This window comes from Bos indicus x Bos taurus, chromosome 16 (assembly GCF_003369695.1).
Source record: "Bos indicus x Bos taurus breed Angus x Brahman F1 hybrid chromosome 16, Bos_hybrid_MaternalHap_v2.0, whole genome shotgun sequence".
Taxonomy (NCBI): domain Eukaryota; kingdom Metazoa; phylum Chordata; class Mammalia; order Artiodactyla; family Bovidae; genus Bos; species Bos indicus x Bos taurus.
The window spans coordinates 3,335,544-3,360,036 of record NC_040091.1 but is presented as its reverse complement, the minus strand read 5'-3'; the positions used below and the strand labels follow the sequence as shown (position 1 = coordinate 3,360,036).

The following is a 24,493-nucleotide window of genomic DNA, read 5'->3' as shown; positions in this document are numbered from 1 at the left end:
AGTTACTTTTGTATCCAGGCAGAAAGACGTAGTGTTCCTGGCCAAATTAGAACCCCAATTTTGACACAGCCATTTCCTGTACTAGGTGCTATGAAAAACTGCAGGCCCTGATGCCAAATGTCCCAGCAGCTTAACTGGAATAATCCTGAGGACTAGAGTGGGAAATAGGGACTAGACTGTGCGGGTTTGCGCAAAGGAATTAATTACCTGCTCCTGTTGCTGTGTGTGTGCTGGGGTGCGTGCGTGTTGGTGGGTAGGGGGGAGGTTGCGGTATCTCAGAAAGAGGAAGAGGCAGCCAGAAGCTCCTACCCAGCGCTGTGTTCTCTCCGCAGGCACATCTCTACTCCAAAACTCATCCGGGGGTCTGGAGTCACGCTCGAATGCACCCCTGAGCCACTTTCCGGGAGGAAAATGACAGGAAGGAACCACTGGTCACAGGTTCCACTGACAGGAGGGGAAAACCCAAGGGTGGCGGTTCCTTTACGGGGGAGATCACACCCCGTACACCAAAACATCCCCAAAAGAACTGGTTCTCCGTTTGCGTTGGAGAGGTGGAGATACCCCAGGGAGGAAGTGGCAAAAGGCGAAATGGGAACAGCCCTCTTTGATCCCAGAAGGTGCGTCAGGGAAAGTTGGATTTTGTTTAGCCCGGGATGGATACATCCTTCCGTGCTGCCACCAGAATCAGCGGGTCAGAGGAACCCAGGCTCCCCGCCGCCCCGCCTCGGGCGGTGAGTATAGGACCGCAGCGGAGGTTTTGACCTCTTTTTCCTCCCTCCCTCCCGCCCGCCCATTTCCAGCCCTTCCAAGGCTGGGACTTTATTAAGGCCGGTTCCTTCAGGCTGAGCCACGCGCTTGCAGGAACGCGGCATCTGGCGGAAAGAGCAGAGGTGACTTCTCCCCAGCAGGCAAGAGGCTGTGTACCCAAACAAGGTAGGGACGGTTCTCTCCGGGAACCGAGCCCGGGGCGCAGAGCAGCGGCAAGGTGGTTTGAGTCCCGGTGGTCAGAGCTGGCGGCTCCGCTGGGAGGTTTCCCGGTCTTGCCGAAGGCCGGAGGCACAAGGAAACAATTCCGTACGCAGAGGTAGACGCGCACCGGCGCGCACGCCTTAAAGGGGCGAGGGACGATCCCGGCGCGGCGTGGCGGCCCCGGGCGGCGGCACCACGCGAGGAACGCGGGGACCCGCGAGCGGCCTCCAGCGCGCGTCACCCCGCGTACTGCGCCTCCCCGGCGCCCCGCCCCCGGGGCCGGGCCGCAGCCGAGCCCGCCCCCCTCGCCGCCTCTGATTGGGGGCTGCCGCTGTCCATTTTTGGACAGCGGAATCTATTTTTGATGGAATGGGGGTGCCACCCATTCTGCCCCAGATCACGTTTGCCGCTAGCAGCCAACCAGTCAGGCCCAAGTCTGCGGGCAAGAAGGGATTGGGGGCGAGCGAGCTCGGCCCCACGGCCCGCCGTCCGGACTGCCCCCCGCCCCGCCTGGGACGCGGCGATCTGTCCTGCCCGCCAGGGCCACCTAACCCTTGTGGAAGCAGAGCGGCGGCCTCGCTCGCCCAGCGCCGAGGCGAAATGTAGCAAGTCGGGTGCCGCGGCTGGACGCTCGCCTAGGCTGGGGTGTGTGTGTGTGTGGCGGGGGGCATCCGGGGGCCGAGGAGGACTGCAGAGGAGGAGTGATGAGAAGAGGGGGACCCTTGCCTCCCCCGAGACCACGGGTCCCCGCCGCCAGTCGCCAGGCGCCCCCTTTCCTCCCGAGTGAGGGGCAGGTCAGTGCTGTTGGGTCTAGGGGCTGGGTGGCGAGGCCGAGGGACCTGGCACCCCGCGCGTTCGCTGACTCTGTTTGGAGGAGAGGCCGGAGGGGCACCCAGATACTTCTCCCAATCCCTGGGTTCGGGGACACGAAAGCCATCTGCTTAGTCCCCTCCCCAGAGCATCCCGGGTCACTTTTGCCTCTTTCATCCCAGGGCCTAGGCCCGGTTGAAGTCTCTTTACTGGCAGCAGTGGATGAGGGGCTGGCTTCTCTCGCTACGAGCCCCGTTTCAGGTTAGGTAACTTGCCAGGAAGGCGGGAGGAGGAGGGCCGGTCAGGTTTTAGCGGACTGAGAAACTTTTCTGGCACAGGAGCCGCGGGTTCTCTCCTGCTCAGAGGTTTCTTCCTGGATCTCTAGTGAGGGTGTTTGAAAGAACTAACAGGACAGTGTTTAAGGAGACTGGAAAAGGGAGTCCTGGTGACGTGAGTGGCTACAAAGAGAAAGCAATTCCTGTGGGCCAGTTACTGGAGTTTGATCCACCCTTCCCCAAACTGGAGTTGACTAATTGTGTGTGTTTGGAATACTTAAGGACCTGTTCATCCTTCCTAGGGAAATTCTCTTTAAACGTATTTTTTACTCGTGAGAGCTCTTCTGGTGGGATGGAATCGGGTGGGAACAAGGCCTGGGGATTCCTGTAGGCAAGAAGAAGTGGGGCCATTACCCTAAAGAGACATGCATTTGGGAGCAAGTGCGTTTTGGCTTATACTGCTTTTGTTTTTTATTTTGCTCTGTTTTATTTATTTTTTCCGATGGTGCTCTTTTGTTTTTGTTTTTAAGAATTCCATTATATCCAACTCTCAGTAACCCTGGGGAACAGGGCGAACCTAGAGAACTGAAATCTGTGCATAATAACCACAGTGTTACCGTCTTTCCCTTCAAAGTGAGATAATACTCTAGTCCTATCTGAAGAGCTCACAAGGCCGAGAGCAGAGGGAGAGAAGTAGCAGAGGCCTGGATCCAAGTCAGTGTCTGAGCTTTTTGTAACACTGTTGACTCTCAAGGGCAGGAGTGGGTAGGCCTCTGGCTCTTGGCCTTGGTCTGGCAGGCCTGCCCCATTGCCTGGGGAGTCCTCCCAGTTTGTTGGTTTTTTTCCCTCAGGGACTAGGGTTTGTAGGGGCGTAGGGACCTTCATTCAGTAGTCAGATTCTTCCTGCTTATTTGCCTTATGACTGTAAACTATCGCTTTCTACAGCCATGTGGCTGTAGGAAGCTTGTGACTGAATTTGGAAGAGACCCCGCTGGGAGACCGCATTTTAGTAACCTTGGGTTCTTAATGGACATTCAAGAAGGGATCTCCCCCAGGACATCCCTTCCCATCCCCCATTGCTGAGAAGGCAATGCCAAGGCCTCCTGCACAGCATCTTCCCCGTCCCAGGCTGGCCCATCTCATGGCTGTTGACCATGGTGGTGGTCCCTGGTGGGCAGTGTGTTGCCTGTTGGGAGGATGGCAGGACTAGTGCCTACTGGGCATCCAGATGTTGCAGGGCAGGAATGGAGGGTGTTAGTGGAAAAGGAAGGGAAATAGCAAACTCCTTATGCCTGCCGTGTGGGAATATTCTCAGAGTAGCAGCTGTCTTCTGCCATATCGTAACATTCCCTTGTCTTCCTTCTTCCCACATAAGGTGTTCCATCCAGATTCTTGTGACTGTGAGGACCAGGGATTGGGGAAGATACAGGGTCTTCCCAGAAAGGAAGAACGTCTCTGGAAAAAAGGAGAAAGAGGGCTGACGCTGCCCTGGGACCAGCAGAGCCAGAGGAGCTGTGGGCAGCTGACGGAGCCCAGCCAGAGGCCGCCCCAGGCCAAGTCTGCCTTCGGAAGGATCTGAACTTGGGCTGCTTGTCATCAAAGCAGGGCCACCTCAGAGGCACCCCAGACTTGACCGGGCTCTTCTGCTCTGGATGCCTCCGACTCTGAGGAGTCTGCGCTGAGAACCAAAGAAGTTAGGAGGCCAGAGGAGCTCCCCCCAAGAAGCTTCTTGGCCTGCTGGATCGGGCACCTGCACCCCTCGCGCCAGCTGCAGCCTCTGGTGCGGAGTTTCCTGCTCCCCTCCAGCTTGTGGCTTCAGTGCTTGATGGGGCTGCCTGTCGGTGGATCAGCTTCTGAAGCGCCCCATCGGAGCGGAGAGCCGTGGGAAGAGGTCCCGCGGCCACCACGCCTGCGTTCACCCCAAGACTAAGTTCTTTCCCAAGTCAGAAAGGGAGAGAGAGCGGAAAAACAAAAAGAGGAGAGTTCCCCCCTTCTCCTCCTCCCTCCGCGACATGTCCTCCAAGCCAGAGCCCAAGGACGCCCACCAGCTGAACGGGACTGGTCCCGCCGCCTCAGCCTGCTCTTCGGAGGGCCCGGGCCGAGAGCCCTTGGCTGGGACCTCGGAGTTCCTGGGGCCCGATGGGGCGGAGGTCGAGGTGGTGGTGCCTGAGTCTCGGGCCAACGCCAAGGGCCTCCGGGAGGAGGATGCCCTGCTGGAGAACGGCAGCCAGAGCAACGAGAGTGACGACGTCAGCTCGGACCACGGCCCCGCCGCCCCCTCCCCGCTCAAGGAGACCTCCTTCTCCATCGGGCTGCAGGTGCTGTTCCCCTTCCTCCTGGCCGGCTTCGGAACGGTGGCCGCCGGCATGGTGCTGGACATCGTGCAGGTAGGGGCTGGGAGGGCGGCCCTGGACACTGAGCCTAGAGCCATCTTTTCCTCCTGGGAGACTGTCTCTTGAAGCTTTTCTTCCACCTCCCTGTCAGAAGCAGCTGCTGCTTCCTGGAACACTGTTTCCCTTTGGATCATGTCCTCGGTTTCTTCTTCCTTTAGTCCCTTTCTACAGAAGCCTTGAGGAAGCCGGGTAGCCCTGGGACAGGTGGTCAGGGCTGTATTGCTTAAACAGAAGCAGGGTTGATTCCCAAGCTCAGGCTTGGAAGAGGAGAGATGGAGCAGCTTGTTGCCTGCCATCCCTCCTGGTCGTTCCTGCTGAGCCCAGCTCACTAGGAGACATTTAGATCGTGGGCCTTCTCTTTAGGCTTTCTTTCCCCTTTATTTTGGGGGTTTCAAGGATACCCACAGTAGAAAGCTCAGTCTCAAGCCTTCCCTTCATCCCCCTGCTGGGCAGGAATTTGTCCAGCCGCCAAGAGGGTCTCAAATTAAGCGAGAAGGTTCTTAAAGGCATTTTGTGTTGCTTGTCTTCGTGTAACCTTGGCAGGCTCTCCTTAGAGAATGGGGGTGGGTACATGCTGAGACATGATTTGGGGGGTTGGCGTGATAAGACATAGAAGTGCTGATTATGTGACAAATATGGGGACAAAATATAACCAAACCTGGGCAGAACTGTCTCTTCTCCTTGCTTCTTACCTGTCTTTCATGAACCTGTGGTGGGCAAAGAGAGCTCTTTTTGAGGCTCCTAGATAGAATTAAGGACAGGAATTGGCAGAACCAGGAAGCTAAGAGCCAGGGATATGCTATGTTAGAGTATTGTGGGTTAGGACTTACCCAGGACCTCCAGGTCCCCAAGATGATTTAAAGCTTTATTTCCAGCTAAAGTTTCTGAGGCTTAGTAAGACACATAAAGCTTTCTGAAAGTGCTGGGTTTATCTAAGCTAATCATTAACATGTATCAGATTCCTACTGAGTTCTGGGCTCTGTCCTAGGTACTCAGAGAAATAGGAAGGCTGGAGGTGATCTGGCTTTTGCCCTTTGGGCCTCCCACTGCCCCCTGCCCAAACCAGTGAGTCCTTGGCCATGGAATCTCTCAGGAGGATGTGGATTTCAGCATCCCCTCTCCTTTGCCGAGCCAGCCCTACAAATGATGTATATGATAATACAGAGTCCTGCTGGCAAGTCTTACCAGGCCCCTGTCCCAGAAAGCAGGGTGGTTGGTTCTAGGAGGTTCTTTCAATGGTGTCTACCTGGACCACTTTGACTTGAGACCTTAGGGGGACCCTGCTCCTTTGATTGCTACTGAGGATGGTGTTTATATCATGCCTTCTGTCTCCCTTAACCTGTCTCTTTGGGGATCGTTCCTCATGGAGGTTGGGATGCCAGTCTGGAGTAGGGAGGACAGGCTTTGGATTCCTCGCCCTGGTAGCTGCTCCCCCTCCTAGAGTAGTGAGTGGGGTAAAGAGAGGAGGAGAAATTAGACCAGGGTAGCAGTTTCTCCACCTCTTCCATCCCTTTCCTGTGGCCTGGGTTCTCATTCTCAGAGGTTTCCAGTTCTGGTTTGATGCCTCCAAAGGGGTGTAGAACCAGGGTCTGATGGTAACCTGGGAGGGGTTATTGTATTTTCTAGAAAGTAAGAACGGTAGTGGGCAGCATCTGTTGGAGTCTTCTGTGAACCTGTGAGGTTCAAACCATAACTGTCCCCATTGTGTAGATAGGGAACCAATGGCTCAAAGGGATTAGTAACTTGTCCTTGGTCATCGGACTCAGAACCTATGTCCTTAAGCCTCTATAGCCTTTACCGTGGCCATGGTTCCAAAGTTGGAGGGTAGACTGGAATCTGGAACAACTGGAGTTATATTCTAAATGAGCAAGAACAAAGATTCTTAGAGGGCCACTCCCTCCCCTTCTCTTACACACTCAAGGGAATTCTAGAGCTGGAAATGACTTCCGGCATCTTACCCCTTACCCTGAGACATTGAGAAACCCAGGTAGGTAATCTTTGGAGCCTGCCCAGGGTGCCAGGCCAGCATTTGCCCTTGGTGTGGCACCTTGGCTCACTGCAGAGCTAAGGGCCAGTTGGTATGGAGGACAGTGGCTGGTTTGTCTTTGTGCCCGCCCCCAGCCTTCTCCCGCAGCGTGTCTGGAGCAAGCCCTGCAGATGGCTACAGTCGAGTCACAGCAGGGATGGCAGGAGCAGAGAAATCAGGGACCGCGGGGAGGTTTTTATTCCGTATCTAAGGGGGTGAAAGAGGTGACTGGCATCTTGGGGTCAGAAGGAACAGGACAGTTTCTAATGATTCACACCTGCATTTCCCCCTCACAAGCTAAGCTGAACTGCAGTGGGATGGAGTCCTCTAAGTGGCCCTTGGGAGGAGCTGGCTGTAGGGTGTCCCCCGTGTCTCAGAGCAGCTGAGCACAGGGCCGTGCCGGTGCAGACGTCTCCTTGGTCCGAGGCCCTCATTTTCCCCACTGCTGCAGAAGCCCCAGTCTTTTCCCCAGGCCCGTTTCTGTCTCCTCTTATCTGCCCTCCCTCCAAAGGTGTGTACAGCCACCTTTGCAGTGAGATAAGGAACTGACTACTGGCCAAAGGTAAGAAAAGGTTAAGTAGACTGCAGTCTGCTGCAACCGCCCCACTGCCGAGGCTGAAGTTCCTGAAGCATTTGGGAAGGAAACCAGGACTGGGCCCAGTGTAGGAAATGAAGAGGGGTTGGGCTGGGGAGCCTCCATCCTGCAGAGGCCCTGCCCAGCCTCCTGGTTTAGTCCTGGGCTGCCCCAGGGCACCTCACTCCCCTCTTCTGTAAGCTCTTGGAGGGATGGGGGTGGCAGGAGGTGGTGTGCCAGCCTTCCCTGGAATTCTGCTGCTGCTGCTACTAAGCCGCTTCAGTTGTGCCCGACTCTGTGCAACCCCATAGACGGCAGCCCACCAGGTTCCTCAGTCCCTGGGATTCTCCAGGCAAGAATACTGGAGTGGGTTGCCGTTTCCTTCTCTGTCACTGGAATTCTAAGCTGTGTTAAAACAGGTGAGTCTCCCAGCTCTTGATCCTCACTATTCTTGTGCTGAAGATCCTGAGGAAAGGAGACACCCTATCCCGTAAACACTCCTCCTCTGGCTTTTCTGTGTGTACAGAGGAGTCTGCAAAGGTCAAAGTGAATGGCAAGGATGGCTTTGGGGAAGCGGGGTGGAGCAGAAACATTCCTCCCTGGCTGGCCTGCCCCAAGGCTGCCTGTATTCCTGAGCGGAGCACTCAGGTTTCAGGTATCCACCTCCCTTATCACACTTTGTCCAGCTTTCTATCCCCAGGCGCTGCCCTGAGGGCCTCCTCCTTGGACACCTAGAGGATGCCTGCAGGTGGCAGGGAGAGCCATAGTTGCAGGCTAGGTTTACACTCATCTGAGCTGACTCAGTCCTCACCCTGAGAGTCAGCTCTGGCCCAGCTTCCCATGTTCTCCTGCTTCTTCCCAGTTCTCAGAGCTGCTGGGGGTCTGAGTCGGCTTTGTGTCTTTGACTCCAGCCTTTCTAGCCTGTGACTTTCTTCCCTGCTGTTCTCCTCCTGGAGGGGAAGAAGGCTCAGGGCAGAACACTCCAGGCACACTTGGTTCTCTCTTTGAGGCCAGAGGAGGTGTCAGATGGAAGAGAGAAGAGGAACAGACCAGGGTGAGACAGCAGTAGGTTCCCTGAGGTGTGAAACCTTTGGTGATGAGTCAGGATTATTGTGGGGGGAGCAGCAGGCTCATCCCTCCTCCAAGCTATCAGGAACCAGTGAGCCCCATACTGCCCACCCCCCCCCCACACACACACCATCCACAGACAGAGAAGGAAGGGAAGAGGAGCCGCATTTCTGAGAAGCAGTGAAATCTGCCCCTGTGTGCCATCCACATCTCCCGCCAAGGGCTTCCTGGAATGTGTCCTTTTCCATCCCCAGCAGAGCAGGAAGGCGTGGGTGAAGGCTTGGCTCGTGGGTCTGACTTCAGGGTCAGACACTTCCAGGCAGGGTGAACAGGACGGGCCTGAATTAGGCCAAAGCAGGAAGGAGACACACTGGGCCCCTGACCCCCTGTGTCTCTACCCACTGCTCATCTCAGGGCCAGCCTGCTTCCCGGGCCCTCCCAGAGCCATGCACACACACACGCATGTCAGAGGCTCCCCTGAGAGGCTTTTGTGGGTGAAGAAAGCATGTGTGTAGCCACTGGCTACTGTGACCAAGTGCCAGCTCAGGGTGTTGCTGGGTGGGGGGGTCAGGTGGTGTGAGGGTCCAGACTGTCCCCTGGCAGGCCCGGAAGACAGGGGCTGTTAGCATGGGTGCCCATCCTACTTGCTTATCTGTCCAAATCGCTGCTAAAGCCCCATCCCTTCTAGGTCCTAGTGTAGCTGAAGGAGAAGGTATATATGTGCTGAGGGGGTGCAAGGATTTGAGGATATTTAGAACCTCATGTATATATTTATATATATTTATATGTATTAAGTATTAGTATATAATACAGTGGCAGCTAGAGTGGTTAGCTGAGCTTCATATATATATATTTTTTCTTAATCATAAAGACAATATTCCTTACAAACAATCCAGAAAATATTTCTGGCATACACTTGGAGTATTTCTTTTCGGGCTTCTTCACCCTGCCAATACACACACACATTTTACATACGCCTACCTGCAGATCACAGCTTTTCACAGAACCGGAGGCTTGGAAGCTATGAGAGGTGGGTGTTATGCAGTGAAGAGGGGATATGGGGCTGGGCTCTGAGAGAAGCTTCCAAAACCTCCAGTCAGCCACTTTTATTGGGGGGGGGGGGGGGGGGGGGGCGTGTCGCAGAAGGAATGCTTGCTCTCTGAGCTACGTGTCCAGTTGAGGTGAGGGAGAAGGGGGCAGAGCGGGGCACGGCCCTGCCTGCTGGGAGCTGGAGCCCCAGCGGTATGCATCAGCCTTGGCCAAGAGCAACAGTGCCTGAGCTCCTCCAGGGCCCATGGGGCTTGTGGGGCTGCCTCCCCTCTAGGGGCCCCAGGGCTAAGAAAGGATGCGCCTCCCTCCCAGCTCTTCCTGTGGGTGTCTGAAAGCTCAGCAACTGTGGCTGGGGGTCAGGGGGTTTCTTTCCCATCCTTAGTGTTCAAGAGAGCACCTTCCCTAAAAAGATTCCTATGCCTTCCACTGTGAGGGGCTAGGCCAGGAGCCCCGGAAGGGTGCACTCTAGCCCTAATGAGGGGAGCCCTCCTCTGGGGTCCTGGTAGGGACCCCCACTGTCAACCCGCACACCCCCATACCCACAAAAAGAAGTCTGACAGGAAAAGAGAGGTCCTTGCCTTTATAGGATCCCACGCGCCGCCTCCCCCGGCCTCAGCCCCTCTGATTTCCATGCTCCTCTGTTTTGTTGTTGTTGTTAAATTGTGTTAAAAAAAAAAACACATAACATAAAATTTATCATCTTAACCATTTTTAAAGTGCAGTTCAGTGGTGTTAAGTATATTCACACTGTTGTAAAATAGGTCTCCAAAACGTTTTCATCTTACAGAGCTAAAACTCCACACTCTACGCCTAAACATCGACTTCCCTTCCCCCCTCCTCCCAGTCCCAGGTAACCAGCAAGCTACTTCTATTTCTAGGAAGTTGAATGCTTTAGATACCTCGTATGAATGGAATCATATAGTATTTGTCTTTTTACGACTGGCTTGTTTCACTCACTATACTGTCCTTAAGGTTCATCTGTGTTGTTACATATAACAGGATTTCTTTCCATTTTAGGGCTGAATAACTTTCCCTTGTGTATGTAAGACTGTGTTTTGTTTATTAATTTATCCATCAACAGACACTTGGGTTGCTTCTACCTCTTGGCTATTAGGAATAAGGTTGCTATGAACACGGATGTGCAAATATCTCTTTGACACCCTGCTTTCAATTATTTTGAGTATATACCAGAAGTGAGATTGCTGGATCACATAGTAGTTCTCGTCTTAATTTGTTAAGTAACAGCCATACCGTTTCCCATAGTGTTTGAGCCATGTTTCATTCCCATCGACAGTACTCAAGGCTTATAATTTCTCCACATCCTTGTCAACACTTGTTATTTTCTGTTTTTTAATAGTTGCCATCGTAACGAGTATAAGGTGATATCTCATTGTGGATTTGATTTGCAGCCTTGCTTATCATTAACTGTAGAGTGTCGGTCCTGGAATTGCCATTGGGGACCATCTGATCTGGCCCCTGAAGTGTACATTTTACAGTCAGGAGCTCAAGGCCTTGTAACTTGTCTAAGGAGCCCCTGCTGGCCTCTGTGGGACAATGTTGGGGACAGAGCACGTGGCCCACCCTTGTGGTCTCACGTGGGAGACCAAAGGCTGTCAGTCCAGTGCCCTTGCGTTTTGCTTCCTGACCTTGGTAGTCTGATCAGCCTGCGTATCTCCGTCTGGCTGCCTGACCCCTCCTCTCTCCAAACCTGAAAGCTTTCCATTCTTTTTTTTTTTAATTATTTTTTAATTAAAGGATACTTGCTTTACAGAATTTTGTTGTTTTCTGCCAAACATCAACGTTTCCATTCTTAGAATAGGAAGCACTGAAAGAACTCACATTGCCCTTGGGGCCAGGAAGGGTAACTCGACCCCAGCATTTCTTGCAAGTCTTCAGTTTCAGTTGCAATTAAAGTAGCTTTCAAATAGCCAGTCCTGGCTCCTGCATTTCTCCTCCCAGGACTGAATATAGTGCTCTCTGAACCTCAGTAGTTCCCTCCTTTACAAAACAGGGATAAGAATACCTCCTACCTCACCAGGCTTTTGATAGAGTAAAAGGAAAACTGTACAGAGAGCCCTTAGCCTGGCGTTTAGTGCAGACTTAAGAAGACACTGGCTGGAAGACAGGGTCGGAGCGCGGAGCCTGATGGTCTCAGGGCTGGAATCCACGGCGCCTGTGCTCTTCCCGCACCAGCACCCCTCCGTTTCCTAACCAAGAGACTGGGGGAGCTTTCTGGGGTGACAGGGCCGAGGAGGAATGAAAAACCTCTTGCAGACGAGCCTTCTGAGGTTTGGGGGCCACCGTCTGCATTCAGAGCCTCCTCTGAAGGAGAGCAGCTGTGGCTGAGGCCCAGAGCCCTTGGAGATAGAAGCCAAACAAACTCTCTAATCTCCTTAGCCCCGTGGAGCCCAGCGCTCAACAGCTGAGACAACACCACCCGGGGCTGAGGCCACAAAGAAACTAGACTGAAGGCGATTTGAAGGGTGATTGCGCTGGAGTTCTGGGGTGTAAGCCAGCTCCAGGGTGACTCAGCTGCATGGGTCCCCACCATCTTCTCTCCTGGCTCCACAAAGTAGCCAGAGGAAGCAGAGCCAGGCTGGGGTCTCCTGACTGGGGAGACCCTCTGCACATCCCCGGTTCTGGGTGGCAGGAAGGGGGCTATGTTGTTTGGAGCATCGTGGACTTGGTTTGCTTCCAGGATTCCTGGAGGAAAGGCGTCTGACCAGCTCACTCCCTGCTGATTCCACTTCCTTCTCAACCCCCTGCTCCCAGACTATCCAATTGTAACCAAGCAAGGGCTCGTGTGCCCACAGCACAGAAAGCCAAACTCTGATTGCAGGTTTGCAGCAAAGTAAGGGCATAAGGCAATGGCACCCCACTCCAGTACTCTTGCCTGGAGAATCCCATGGATGGAGGAGCCTGGTAGGCTGCAGTCCATGGGGTCGTGAAGAGTCGGACACGACTGAGCAACTTCACTTTCACTTTTCACTTTCATGCACTGGAGAAGGAAATGGCAACCCACTCCAGCGTTCTTGCCTGGAGAATCCCAGGGACGGGGGAGCCTGGTGGGCTGCCGTCTATGGGGTCACACAGAGTCGGACACGACTGAAGCGACCTAGCAGCAGCAGCAACAAGAGCTTACTGCAGGACACCAGGCAAGGCGAGGGAGACAAGCCTCAGAGCCTCTCCCACTTGGTCTTTGAGTGAGGGGATTTAAAGGAGAAGAACAAAAAAGCTCTGGTAACTCATCTTGCCCAGGAGAAACAACCTGAGCTTGTAACAGTGTTATCACTGATCTCAGCAATCTTAGTCATCTGACTCTGGCTGATTGCTGTTTAGTTAACACAGGATTGAGGTCAGAAGGGGCAAGAAAGGGATTGAATTCAGACGGGGACAAGAAAGGAATAAAGTTTTGGATAGAAACATTAATCATAAACTCGGAGCAGAGTTTATTAATTAATCATAAACTCACTTTCAGGGGACTCAGTTTCACTTTCAACTTTGATGCCAGCCCTGTGGGGCCCTGAGATTCCTGGGTTCTGTTTTCCCCTTGTAGCACTGGGAAGTATTCCAGAAGGTGACAGAGGTCTTCATCCTGGTGCCTGCACTGCTGGGCCTTAAGGGAAACCTGGAAATGACGCTGGCATCAAGGCTTTCCACCGCAGTGAGTGTCCTGGCTGGAGGGAGTGGGGCACACAGAGACTCAGGCACCACAGAGCCTGACCAAGAGGGCACTGCAGGCCTTTCTCAGCTGCTCAGGTCCACAAGGTGGGTCCGGGCTGGAAAGGCTCAGGGAGATCCCAGGCTGGTTGTCCTGCCCCTGGTCAGGGGCTCCCTGCTCAGAGTGGTTCCCAGGCTTGGTTTCTGGAGGTCCCAGCCATCCCTGGACTCTTGCCCCACTCCCTGCATCGCAACCCGCCTCGTGACTGTTTGTGCAGCTTTGCCAGGGGAGCATCACGCTGGTCCCTTCACCTGCACAGCCGGGGGCCTTCTCTGATCTCCAGCCCTGCTCTGCAGCTGGGCCGGAGCAGAGCCAGGCCTTTCCAGCCCCCTCCCACCCCGCTCCCTCTCCCCCATGGCAGCTTGCTCATCACTCCCACCTCCCACAACCTTAGATCAGCCACTGATGTGCGGAGACTAAACCAGATTCAGGGCCACGGGGCAGGAGGTAGGAAGTGGTAAAACGCAGGAGGCCAGGAGAGCCAGGTGGCAGGGATGTCCCCGCATGGCCATGAGCCCAGAGAAGGGAGCAGAGAGAAGTGGCAGCCTGCCTAGCCCTCCCCATCTTGCCCTCCTGGCCTGCTCCCAGCCACCTCAGTCCTTCCCAAACACTCTCAGGGCCTCTGTCCTGCACCAGCAGCTGACATGTTCCCCTTGGATGGCCAGCTAGCTTCAGAGCCAGGGACTGATCGGGTCCTTCTCACCTGTATGGGGATGAGCTGCCCAGATGAGCAGGGCAGAGCCCAGAATCGGCCTCTGTCCTGAGAGGAGGGGAGAAGAGGGCACTGCCTTACGAGCCCCCTGGCCACCCCCCAGCCAGAGGCAGGAGCTCAAGGCGGTCTTGCGCCTTCCCTCTCATCCAGCCCCTCCACCCTGCTTCACCTTCCCTGCGGGTCACACCCTGGTCCAGGGTCTCAGGGCACGTGCACCGTCTGCTGATCCAGGCATGATCCTAGTGAACAGGCTTTCCCAGCCTGCCGCTCCAGACCCTGGTCCTCCCTTTCCCAGGCCAACATCGGGCACATGGACACACCCAAGGAGCTCTGGCGGATGATCACTGGGAACATGGCCCTCATTCAGGTAAGAGAGCAGGGACCAGGCCGGTGGGGCTCAGCCTCTTTCCTCCCTGGGCAGGAATGTGACAGGCCTGTCAGCACCCACTGGCTCCCGAGTGAGGCTCCAAGGTCCTGCTGAGCTGCCTTCTCCCAAAGGAACTCTAGGAGTTTTTCCAAATTTCCCAGGAAAATGGCCAAGATCAGGGGGATTCCCAGGATCTTCAGTGTCAGTTCTCTGCTTGCAGTGATGCAGGAGGCTTGTGTCCCCCCGGCCCACATCAGGAGGAGACTTGGAGTGCTGAAGGCCCCTGACCACTTTTGTCCCATGTCCCCATGAGGCTGCACAGTTTCCGGACCAGGAGTTCTTCCCCTTGAGTCCCAGGCCTGTGTCTGGATGAAGTCTCGGGCTCTGTGGACCCTCCCCCGGGCCCCAGAGGAGCACTCCTTCAGCCAGTAACATGTCCCGGGCTCCTGCAGGGTGCACTACCCCATACTGGTGTCTCGTGTGAAACTAAATAAATAAAGACATCATTCCTGCCTGGGAGGACTGGACAGGCCAGCTCTGCCTGCCTCCTGGAGCTGTGAGGGGTGGGAGGAGGTCTGGTTGAGTGCTCTGTGACCTCAGCTGAGAAGCGCTCTGCTCCCTGAGTCACGGCTCCCCTCCCCAGGTGCAGGCCACGGTGGTGGGCTTCCTGGCGTCCATCGCCGCCGTGGTCTTCGGCTGGATCCCTGACGGCCACTTCAGCATCCCGCACGCCTTCCTGCTCTGTGCCAGCAGTGTAGCCACAGCCTCCATTGCCTCTCTGGTCCTGGGTAAGGAGGGCGAGGGAGGGGCTGAGGGGGAGGCAGGGCGGTCCCAGAGGTGTCTGAAACCAGGCCCCTCCAGTCTCCCTCTCGGTTGGTGAATGCCCCGTCATTTCATCTTCCCCTGCCTGGCCCCTCTCCTTCCTCCCCAGGCATGATCATGATTGGAGTCATCATTGGCTCTCGCAAGATTGGCATCAACCCAGACAATGTGGCCACGCCCATTGCTGCCAGCCTGGGTGACCTCATCACCTTGGCACTGCTCTCGGGCATCAGCTGGGGACTCTACCTGGAGCAGGGTGAGGCTGAGGTCACTGAGGATGCCACCAGGGTGGATTCCTGGGTGGGACTGGGAGATGTGGTAGGGCTTTCGCACATGTGTAAGGATTTCTCCTCTGTTCCTAACCATTTGATTGGAACACAGTTTGTAATAATTCCCTGCCTCACAGAGATGAGGCTGAGTTCTTATCTCAGCTTCACGCAGGCAGTGGGAGCAGGGGTGAAAGTATCTTAGAAATATATTTGGTCCTATGGAGGGGGAAGGGGAAAGGGCAAAGGAAAGGAACTAAGGCTGGAATCTGCTTGCACAATGAAGGAGAAGAGATGGAGATTTTTCCAGGGATCAAAGCAAGAAACTTAGGACCTGGTCTCTGCCCCTAATAAGTTCAGTGTCTGAAGAGGTTCACCTTGGCTTCCTCATTTACAGAATGGAAAGGGCTGGCCCCCGTGTACCTCCCGAGTTAACAGCGAGCATCAAATGAGTGGATACATTTGCTGGCATTTAGCGTGGTGTTACCGTTGGCCTGTTGGGATTTTGCAGGCTGAGCCGAGGGGAGGCTGGGAGCAGGGAGCCCGTGCTCACCTGCGTCTCCTCTCCACCTCTCAGGAATCTGGCAGTACATCTACCCACTGGTGTGCGCCTTCTTCGTGGCCCTGCTCCCCGTCTGGGTGATGCTGGCCCGACGGAGCCCGGCTACAAGGGAGGTGCTGTACTCGGGCTGGGAGCCCGTCATCATCGCCATGGCCATCAGCAGGTAGGCTCAAGCCCCTACCCGCCGCCCTCCCAGCCCCGGAAGGAGGAAGTGCGGCCCGGACCCTAGAAATGCCTTCGATAGTGGCTCAGTCACACGTGCTTCTATTGAAGTGACGGAGCCGCGTGAAGGGGTTTCATTAGAAACCACGTTGGCTTAGGGAGCTGACTACACACAGCTGGGCTCAGGAACATAAATGATCGGGCCCCAGCATTCTCCGTCTCTCAGCTCTGCTTTTCTGTGTGCTGGCCTGCAGCTTCAGGTTTGCTTCCATAAACAGGCGGAGAGAGATTCTTTCTCTAAAGTCTTCTGCAAAGTCCCATTATAGAATTTCACTGACTGTCCCTGAACCAGTCACTGTGGCCTCAGAGATGTGCAGCTCTGACTGCATGGGCCTGGGGCCGCGCCCTCATTGGAGCAGGGTCACTCAGACCACAGTGGCCAAGTCTGGGAGAGCTGGTTCCCCGAGGAAAAGTCCAGCCTTCTTACCAGAGGGGAAATAAACACTGAGCAGGCAGGGCAGCCGGCAGCTCCTCACGCCGACTTGGGAGGTGGTTGAAGAAGGTGGCTGCCTGACCCAGCAGCACCAGCTTGCCCGGGGTGCTGTGCTAGGGTGAATGTCAGGAGCATCAACTGGTTCTGGCAAGGGGAGGCGAGGACTGGAGGACAAGGGACTCCTGGGAGCCGCCTCACTGCCCACGTCCAGACGGACCTGCGGCCCCACCCCAGGGACCAGAGCAGAAGCCTTCAGTGGTCTTTGTGTCTGTGCAGTGTGGGAGGCCTCATCTTGGACAAGACGGTTTCAGACCCCAACTTTGCAGGGATGGCTGTCTTCACACCGGTGATTAACGGTGAGGTCTCAACATCAGCTGCCAGGGCGGGAAAGGAGAGGGCTGGATCAGAGGGTCTGGGGGCTTTGTATCAGTCAGGGTTCTATCAGGCAAGAGAGTCCAGCTCAGAGAGTTCAAGACTTGGACTGGTTCCTGGAACCGGCGCTTGAGCATGGGGTGCTGGGTCCGCCTAGCTTCGGAGAGGGACTGATCACGGCAAGGCTTGTCCCCTGAGCTATGCTTATGACCGCAGGTGCACACGCTGTCTGGGTAGAGAAGTCAGGCTCCCTGTGTCTACGCATCTGTCGCTGCCCATGCTCTCCGCCTGCCGGGGCTACGGGAGACTGCTGTGTCTCCGTAACTGGGAGGATGGGGGGAGCCTTGAAAACACCCTGGAAAGGAGTCTCCCTGCTCTGTGTCTCCATCTTCTCCTAGGGACTGGTGGATGGGTCACGCCCTCCCCGCTTCCCGAGCCCATCGCGGCTTAGGATTCACGTGTCTCCACAGGTGTTGGGGGCAATCTGGTGGCCGTGCAGGCCAGCCGCATCTCCACCTTCCTCCACATGAACGGGACGCCAGGGGAGAACTCGGAGCAAGCCCCCCGCCGATGCCCCAGCCCTTGTACCACCTTCTTCAGCCCTGGTAATGCAGAGTTCCCACCTCCTCTCCTGGGTTCACATCATCACTTAAGAAACAGCTGGAGCCCGGTTATGCGGGTTCTCCTCGTCTGTTGGGCTGTGTGCACCAGCTGTCCTAGAAGGGGAGCCCAGGCAGGAAGGCTGGCCTTTCCTGGGGCACCCTGGGGGCTGGGTGCCGTGGGACAGATGCAGACTCAGTCCGCCGTCTGCTGCCCTGGAGTGCAGCACGGCACCTCCTGGCTGTGAAACGCCTCCTGGCACCAGGTCGCCCCCTTCTCGCCTCACGCCCCCTCTCCGCTGGTCCTAGATGTGAATTCTCGCTCGGCCCGCGTGCTCTTCCTCCTCGTGGTCCCAGGACACCTGGTGTTCCTCTATACCATCAGCTGTATGCAGGGTGGGCATACCACCCTCACCCTCATCTTCATCATCTTCTACATGACAGCTGCTCTGCTCCAGGTGCGGACAGGCAGGGGCGTGGGGAGGGGCCAGGGCCGTCCTGCAGGGGTGGGAGGGGAGGGCCAGGGACGGTGTGGCCAGTGAACGCTGGACGGGGGCTCAGGAGAGCAGACCACAGTTCCAGCCCAGTCCATAAGAGGCTGTTTGGCTTTCGGTGAGTTTTTTTACTTCTCTGAGCCTCAGTGGTACATTTGCCAATCTAGGGGAGTGAAGCAGAGGTGCTGGATTTCAGGCCGGTGCCACCCCCACTGGCCTGGCCGTGGAGCTCTGTGTGACTTTGCTCACATGCTGGGCTTCCTTGGGAGATTTCACTTGAGTAGAGGATTTCACAGCTTGAGAATGTGTCAAAACCACTGCGCTAGGCAATCTCTAGGATCCCATCCAGCCTTCCTACTCTGTAATACTAGGATGTTTTCTCCCTTGCTGTTTACTACATTTTTTCAACTTTTTATTTTGAAATCATTATGTATTCATAAGAATTTGCCCCTCAAAAAATGTGCTGAGAGAGCCCCTGTACCCATCACGCAGCTCCCCACAGCTGGAACATCTTGCATGATTATAGCACAACACCAAACCCAGGAAGTCCGTGTTGGTATAATGCACAGAGCCGCTCGGATTGCACCAGTTTTACGAGTGATCTCGTGCGTGTGCATAGGTCTATCAGTCATACGCTCATGAACCACCACCACAGTCAAGACACAGAACAGCTCCGTCACTGCAAGGCTCTCTCGTGCAAGCCCTTTATAGCCAACCTAATCCTTATTATGACATTTTCAATCTCTATAGATTTGTTTTTTGAATAGGTTAGTTCAGAAACTTTGAAAGGGTCAATAGAGAAACCTCACTGAAACATCTTTCCTCCTCTCTTGGCATGCACCCAGTTCTCTTCCTCACGGGCCATGGGTGTCCTCTGTTCCTCTCTTTCTTTTTTTTAATAGAGTTGACTAACACTGTTGTGTTAGTTTCTGGTGTACAACACAGTGATTCATACATAGAGATATAGCTTAAGGTTAAGTCACTTCAGTCATGTTCGACTCTGTGCGACCCCATAGACGGCAGCCCATCAGGCTCCCCCGTCCCTGGGATTCTCCAGGCAAGAACACTGGAGTGGGTTGCCATTTCCTTCTCCATAGAGATATAAAGGATACATATATACATCCTTTTTCATATTCTTTTCCATTATAGTTTGTTATAAAATATTGAGTATAGCTCCCTGTGCTATATAGTAGGATCTGCTATATATAGATCTGTTGATCTATATCTCTTATATATCCTTCAAGCTTATTCCACATTTAGGCAAGCAAACATACATATTTTTCTCATTTTACTCTTTTTTTTAACACACATATTATTGGGTGTCAGGACATCTTGGCCAGGTCTGGGCCAACCACGTGCAGTTCCCCACAGCCGTTACCCCAGTTGCCACGGTCTGTTGCGAGTTGGGGTGAAGTGCACGTTGCAGAGCAGGGGTGGGTGTGGGCGCCCAGGGTCTGTGGCTGGAGGGCGGCCCTTGGCCACCTTGGGAAGGGCAAGCCTGCCTCCATTCCCAGCTGTGAACACGCCGGGGGCCACGCTCACCTCCTCTCTTCTCCAGCTGGTGCAGGGCCAGGGTGGGACACCTGATCCCCTCTAAAGGTTCCTCCTGATCCCCTCACTGCCTTCTCCCGGCGTGTTCCCAGGGCCTGCTCAGGAGGCTGGAATGTGGAGACAGCTGCTGCCCGTCCCTTCCTGGGGCACGTCCCAAAGTCCTCTGGCCATGTTCTTTATTTGGGACCCTTCTGCAGCTGCTGGCAAGGGTGTGAAGTTATGGGGGTGGGGCAGGGTTCAAGGGGGCTGTCCCTCACTCAGGGTCAGGGCCACAAAAGTTCAAGGCCGCTATGTGCAGGGCAAGGCAGAAGGTGAAGGATGCTGAAACTGTAACCTCTGCCTTCGTTGGAGAGAAGACTGGAGAGCAACCAGTTTGCCTAAATTTAGATATCACATCTGGCTTCCGGATCCCCCAGTGGGCTCTGGTTCCAGGAACTAAACCCCTTTGGGTAGAATTTGCATACCACAGTATTTACAAAGTACACTCAGGAGTAAAACCTCCCAAATGACTGTTTCAGAGCTTTACCGTTAGAAACCATTTCATTCTTGCTCAGAGGCAGTCATCTGGGGAGCCCAACTGCCAGGAATTGTGCAGAGTATAGAGAAGATGCAGGCCTGTGGACATCCCATAGTATTCTAGGTCAAGTGCATCGCCAACTTAAAAGTGCATGTAAATCTTGTTCAAAGGCAGATTCTGATTTAGCAGATCCAGCATTAGGCCTAAGATTCTGCATTTTTCACAAGCTTCCAGCTGTTGATGTCCCTGGTCCTGGGCCCACTAGCAAGGTTCTAATGTAGATCATCATTAATTATCTGTAGTAATGGAAGAAAAGCAAGGGACAGATACATCACAGCAGCAGATCATCCAAAGTGTCTTTTGAATTGCTAGGCACTGTGTGCTTGGTATTCAGCTGACTTATTCCTAACTCTATTTTGCTAGGACTAATGTTAAAATAAACTTGCATTCTTTGAGCAGAATGGGAAGGGTCAGGAGGAAGGCAGCTTGGGATAATCAACTGTTACTCGGACAACTGTGCCGGCAGCAGCCTCTCACACTGTCCTTATTCCACTCTGCTCTGAGGACAAATCCCTCTCTGAAAAGCAAACTCCAACCCCCCAGCCGCCTGCTGGGCTCCCGCAGAGGCCAACATGGCAGGAATTGGAGTGACCCGAGAATAGGATGACCCAGAATTAGAGGCAAGAGGACTGAATTCCTGCAACAAGTAGGATGTTGATTAGCAGGCCTCTTGTCGGGTAAATTTGGGAGCAGAATGTAATGTAGGCAGCTCCGGAGAACAGAGGCACCTTCCTTCCCGATGAACTCAAATTCCTCCTGGCATCTGTTTGAGGTGGTCACTGTGGGCTGGAGGAGCAGAGAGGGCTTGCAGGGGCAAAGAGATGAGCTGACTTGCTTAAGGACTGGCTGCAGCTAGCCGAGCCTTGCGCTGCAGTGAATGGGGCGATCGCGTGGCCTCTGGCTCCCCCTGGAGAGGGGTAGCTGTAGGCTGGCCCTTCTGTCCTGCAGGTGCTGATCCTGCTCTACATCGCAGACTGGATGGTGCACTGGATGTGGGGCCGCGGCCTGGACCCAGACAACTTCTCCATCCCGTACTTGACAGCCCTGGGGGACCTTCTCGGCACCGGGCTCCTGGCACTCAGCTTCCACGTCCTCTGGCTCATTGGGGACCGAGACACAGATGTCGGGGACTAGCCCGGTCACTCAACCTTCTGTCCACCTCTCTGCACTTTCTGTTTGAAATTTTTTGGGGGAGGGGGCGGTCTTCTTCCCTCGCCCCCACCCCACTCGACACTCCCATCTCTTTCTAGGACTTCATGTGGATACCGAATTCTCATTATTTTCAATGGGAATTTTTATACATTGAGCCAAGTTTGTAGAGTAAGAATTCAGACAAGACAGAGGGACTGAGATGAACAGTACAAGTAGGTGTTTGGGCCAGTCACCAAGTGCAGCTGCATGGTGGGTGCCTCCAGGGGAGATGCCTGGGGCAGGGGTCTCCATCCAGGATGTGGGGGCACTTGGTTTAGCTTTAGCAAACTCCAGTTCTGGTTTGGGGGGTTTGTCTTTGTTTTCTCTTTTTCTTTTTGGTTGAACAGAGGGATAAATGTCACTCTCCCCTCTCCCTACACATACGTTTTCTAGAAGTGGACCAACTTCAAAACCCTAAGCAAGAGACAGCTGCTCCTAGCCCCAAGTAATCCTAGCCCTGTTCTCTGCCCTGCTCTCCAAAAGGATGAGGTGAACTCCTTAAATTATATACCTGCTCCTTACCCAACTGCCTGATACATACCACCAGCCCCTCCCTCTGATCTTTTTTCCAACTGACTGCCTCATCCAAGAAGAAATGAGCCATGACCTGGTCTCCCTGTTGGCCCATGTCCACCCATAGGTTTGCCAAAATCGACATCCTCCCTGGACCCAGAGACCTGATTCTTCATCTCTGTTCACCTTTATCTCTAATGATTTCTAAGCACGACCTTCCCCAGAGCTTGCCGCATTGGCTTCCGAGATTAGGGACGGAGAATGGGTTTGTGGAGAAGCGCTGGGCGGTTGATGGGTGTTTCCCTGCTGCTGTTTCTCCCGATTATGATTTCTGCCATAATCACATGGCCCCTGAGAATCTCTTGCTTCCTGAAATCACTCATTCTTTCATGCCGTGGAAGTCAGTTTTCCCCTCTCTCAGCTTCTGCCCACATCCGTCTTGTATTCATTCACTCATTCAGCAAATACGCAGCTTCCCCAAGAGGCGCGATTCTGCAGGCACAGTCTGACATTCACTGAGCGCTGTTTATTGAGCGCCTACTACACGTCAGGTCCTGTGCTGGGTACTGACTGGCCAGAGGAAACACAGTCCCGCCCTTGCCTCTTTCCCCGGGTGCAAAGCCTGCGTGCCCTTTTCAGTCTAGCAGAGAAAGCGTCTTCACTGTACTCCCCTCTTTGTCCAAGCAGGGTCTGCCTCTCGACGCCGCTCCTGGCTCCCACCTGCGTGCAGCACTGGCCACAGCTCAGGCCCCATGGCTCAGCCACCACTGATTTCCCTACACTGCCTGTCTCACCCTCGCTTCCTTCCATGTCCTCACCAGTCACCTGAAAGAGGGTTCAGATCTAGAAGGCCAGACATCCACCCACTGCTTCCAGTTTACCCAGCACAGGAGTGGGAGATCGCTGGGGCCTCTGCATCCTCCCAGCACGTTACTGTGAACAGGTCAGAATTCTGCTGCCCACACTCACGTGTGGACAGACCTGGGCATTCGGATGCAGGTTTCTTCCAGCCTCTCTGTCCATAGCCTGCCCTTCAGCTGTCCCCCTCTTGTCAGCTAAAGGGCCTGTCTCCAGAGGAAGGCCAGGCAGTGACCCCGCCTCTTACCACCACCCTGCCTCACCCCAAGGAACTTGCCCTACACCTCTAGAGACTCTTTCTCTCTCTGCATTTCCACCCAGGCCACCCGCCAGAGCCTAGGCCCTTAGACTTGGAATCATAGAGGTTACCCAGCTGGGGCTTCCCCCAGCAGAGTTCACTGACACCAGCCCAGCCTTGTTCCTGCTCTTCTCAGGCCTTCTCCTATCTTGTCGTCCATCTCCAGACACGTTTGCACACAGACTCTTGTACAGGCATCAGAACCAACCCCTCCGCCCCCAAGGCTGTGCCCCTGTGGTCTGCAGTCACCCCCACCCCAGGCACTCACCCCTTTCTCCTCTCTGGAGTTCACCCAGGCTGCCCTGGAGGAGTCCGGTGTGCCCTCCTTTGCCAGAGAAGTGGGAAGGTAGGCGTGCCCCAAGCCCTGAGGATGAGCAGAGGGAGGTCTGCAGGGCGAGAGGGAAAGAAAATGAACTTCATGACTTTCATGGATGATCCATTTCTTTCCCCCCAATTGCACAAACCACGTGGATTTCTGGCCTGGCTGTGGGAGCAACATTGGTTTACTCTTATATCCTTAAAAAGTTACAGAACTGTGTCCTAAGAATTATTTATAGTGACTATAACTGAATTGACAAATGTCAACATAACTGATAAATTATATTTGGTAAAATAAAGAGGACGTTTATTTAGGTGGTTGGTGGCTCCTGTGTGTCTCATCCAAAAGCAGCTTCCCCTGCTGTCTTGGGCCTGCTCTGCGGCCCCACCCCTCCTTGCATAGAAGTGGAACGAGGCCAGAGAGTGACAAGAAACGAAATAGCTCTTAAATACAGAGATGTGTGATAGGAAACAGTCATTTCTTGAGAAGCAGCCAGTGCTGCTCTGGGGCATCCTCCCTGCTCTCCACACACTGACTCGGCCTTGGTTGGGGTGTTGGCAAAGGGCGCACCTGGGGGTTAAGAGTCCTTCCTTGCAGAGGTTTATCCCCTGCTTGGGCCACAATGACAATACCTGTATTTGTTGAGTACTCGCACTTGGCTTCACCATGCTCAGCACTGTAAGTGCTTAGAAATGTATAGTTGACTGCAAAGGGTTTAGAATCTGGCCTGGATCCAGATCTTCTAATTGTATTTGTGTGACACTGGACAAGCCGTTTACCCTCTCTGAGCTTCAGTTTCCTCATCTGTACAGACACCTAGGGTCGTTAGGAGACTCCAATAAGACAATTCACAGAAAGCAATAAGCACTGCCTGGCACACACCAAACCCCAACGTAGTAGTCATTTTTAAAGTGAAAGGGAAGTGGGCCAATCTCTAGACAATGTCAATACACTGACCATAGGGGTGAATCAGGATTAACTGGGGAGCAGGCAGGTGGAAAGAACACCCAACCAAGTCTTGAGGGTCAGGGAAGTCTTCGAGGAAGCCAGGAAGAATAGGAGAGCAGCATGAGAGGAGAGACGCGACATGGAGGAGAAATGGTGAGCTGAACAGGGCAGTGAGCCTGGCACCTTTGGGAACTACAAACAGTTCATACGACTGGAGTTTGCAGGGCAGAGAGTGATAACACAGCCTTCTGAGAGACACACATGTCTGTGACAAAGCAGTTTCTCTGAGATGGCAGGTAGGGAAGGGCAGAGTCACAGTGCAGCCCCATCCAGGCCTGACTAAAGCCTCTGCTGGGAACCACTGCCCACCCAGGACACGCCCCCCCAAAGATTCAAGACCATGTTACACAGCACACAGTGCTGAGCAGTACCCTACTCAATGATCAGCCTTCTTTTTTCCAGCTTTATTGAGATAAAATTGACAAATAAAATTGTAAGATAGT

At 54.3% G+C, this 24,493-nt stretch overlaps 1 protein-coding gene across 3 annotated transcripts; it reads left to right on the top strand.

The window, feature by feature from the left end:
- The first annotated feature begins 827 nt into the window (after window positions 1-827).
- On the top strand, window positions 828-24,493 carry SLC41A1 (solute carrier family 41 member 1). Of its 3 annotated transcripts, none has more exons than XM_027564293.1 (11): window positions 828-933; window positions 3,430-4,441; window positions 12,722-12,829; window positions 13,894-13,965; window positions 14,609-14,753; window positions 14,897-15,043; window positions 15,631-15,778; window positions 16,547-16,626; window positions 17,113-17,247; window positions 17,551-17,699; window positions 20,812-21,458. In XM_027564293.1, exons 2-11 carry the CDS (start codon window positions 4,067-4,069, stop codon window positions 20,995-20,997), a joined length of 1,545 nt encoding a protein of 514 aa, XP_027420094.1. In that variant the 5' UTR covers window positions 828-933; window positions 3,430-4,066; the 3' UTR covers window positions 20,998-21,458. The 3 variants fall into 3 exon arrangements, with proteins under 3 accessions (XP_027420094.1, XP_027420093.1, XP_027420095.1); XM_027564292.1 differs by lacking the exon at window positions 828-933 and adding an exon at window positions 1,338-1,763 and having other exon boundaries at window positions 20,812-24,493; XM_027564294.1 differs by lacking the exons at window positions 828-933; window positions 17,551-17,699 and adding an exon at window positions 1,358-1,763 and having other exon boundaries at window positions 20,812-24,493.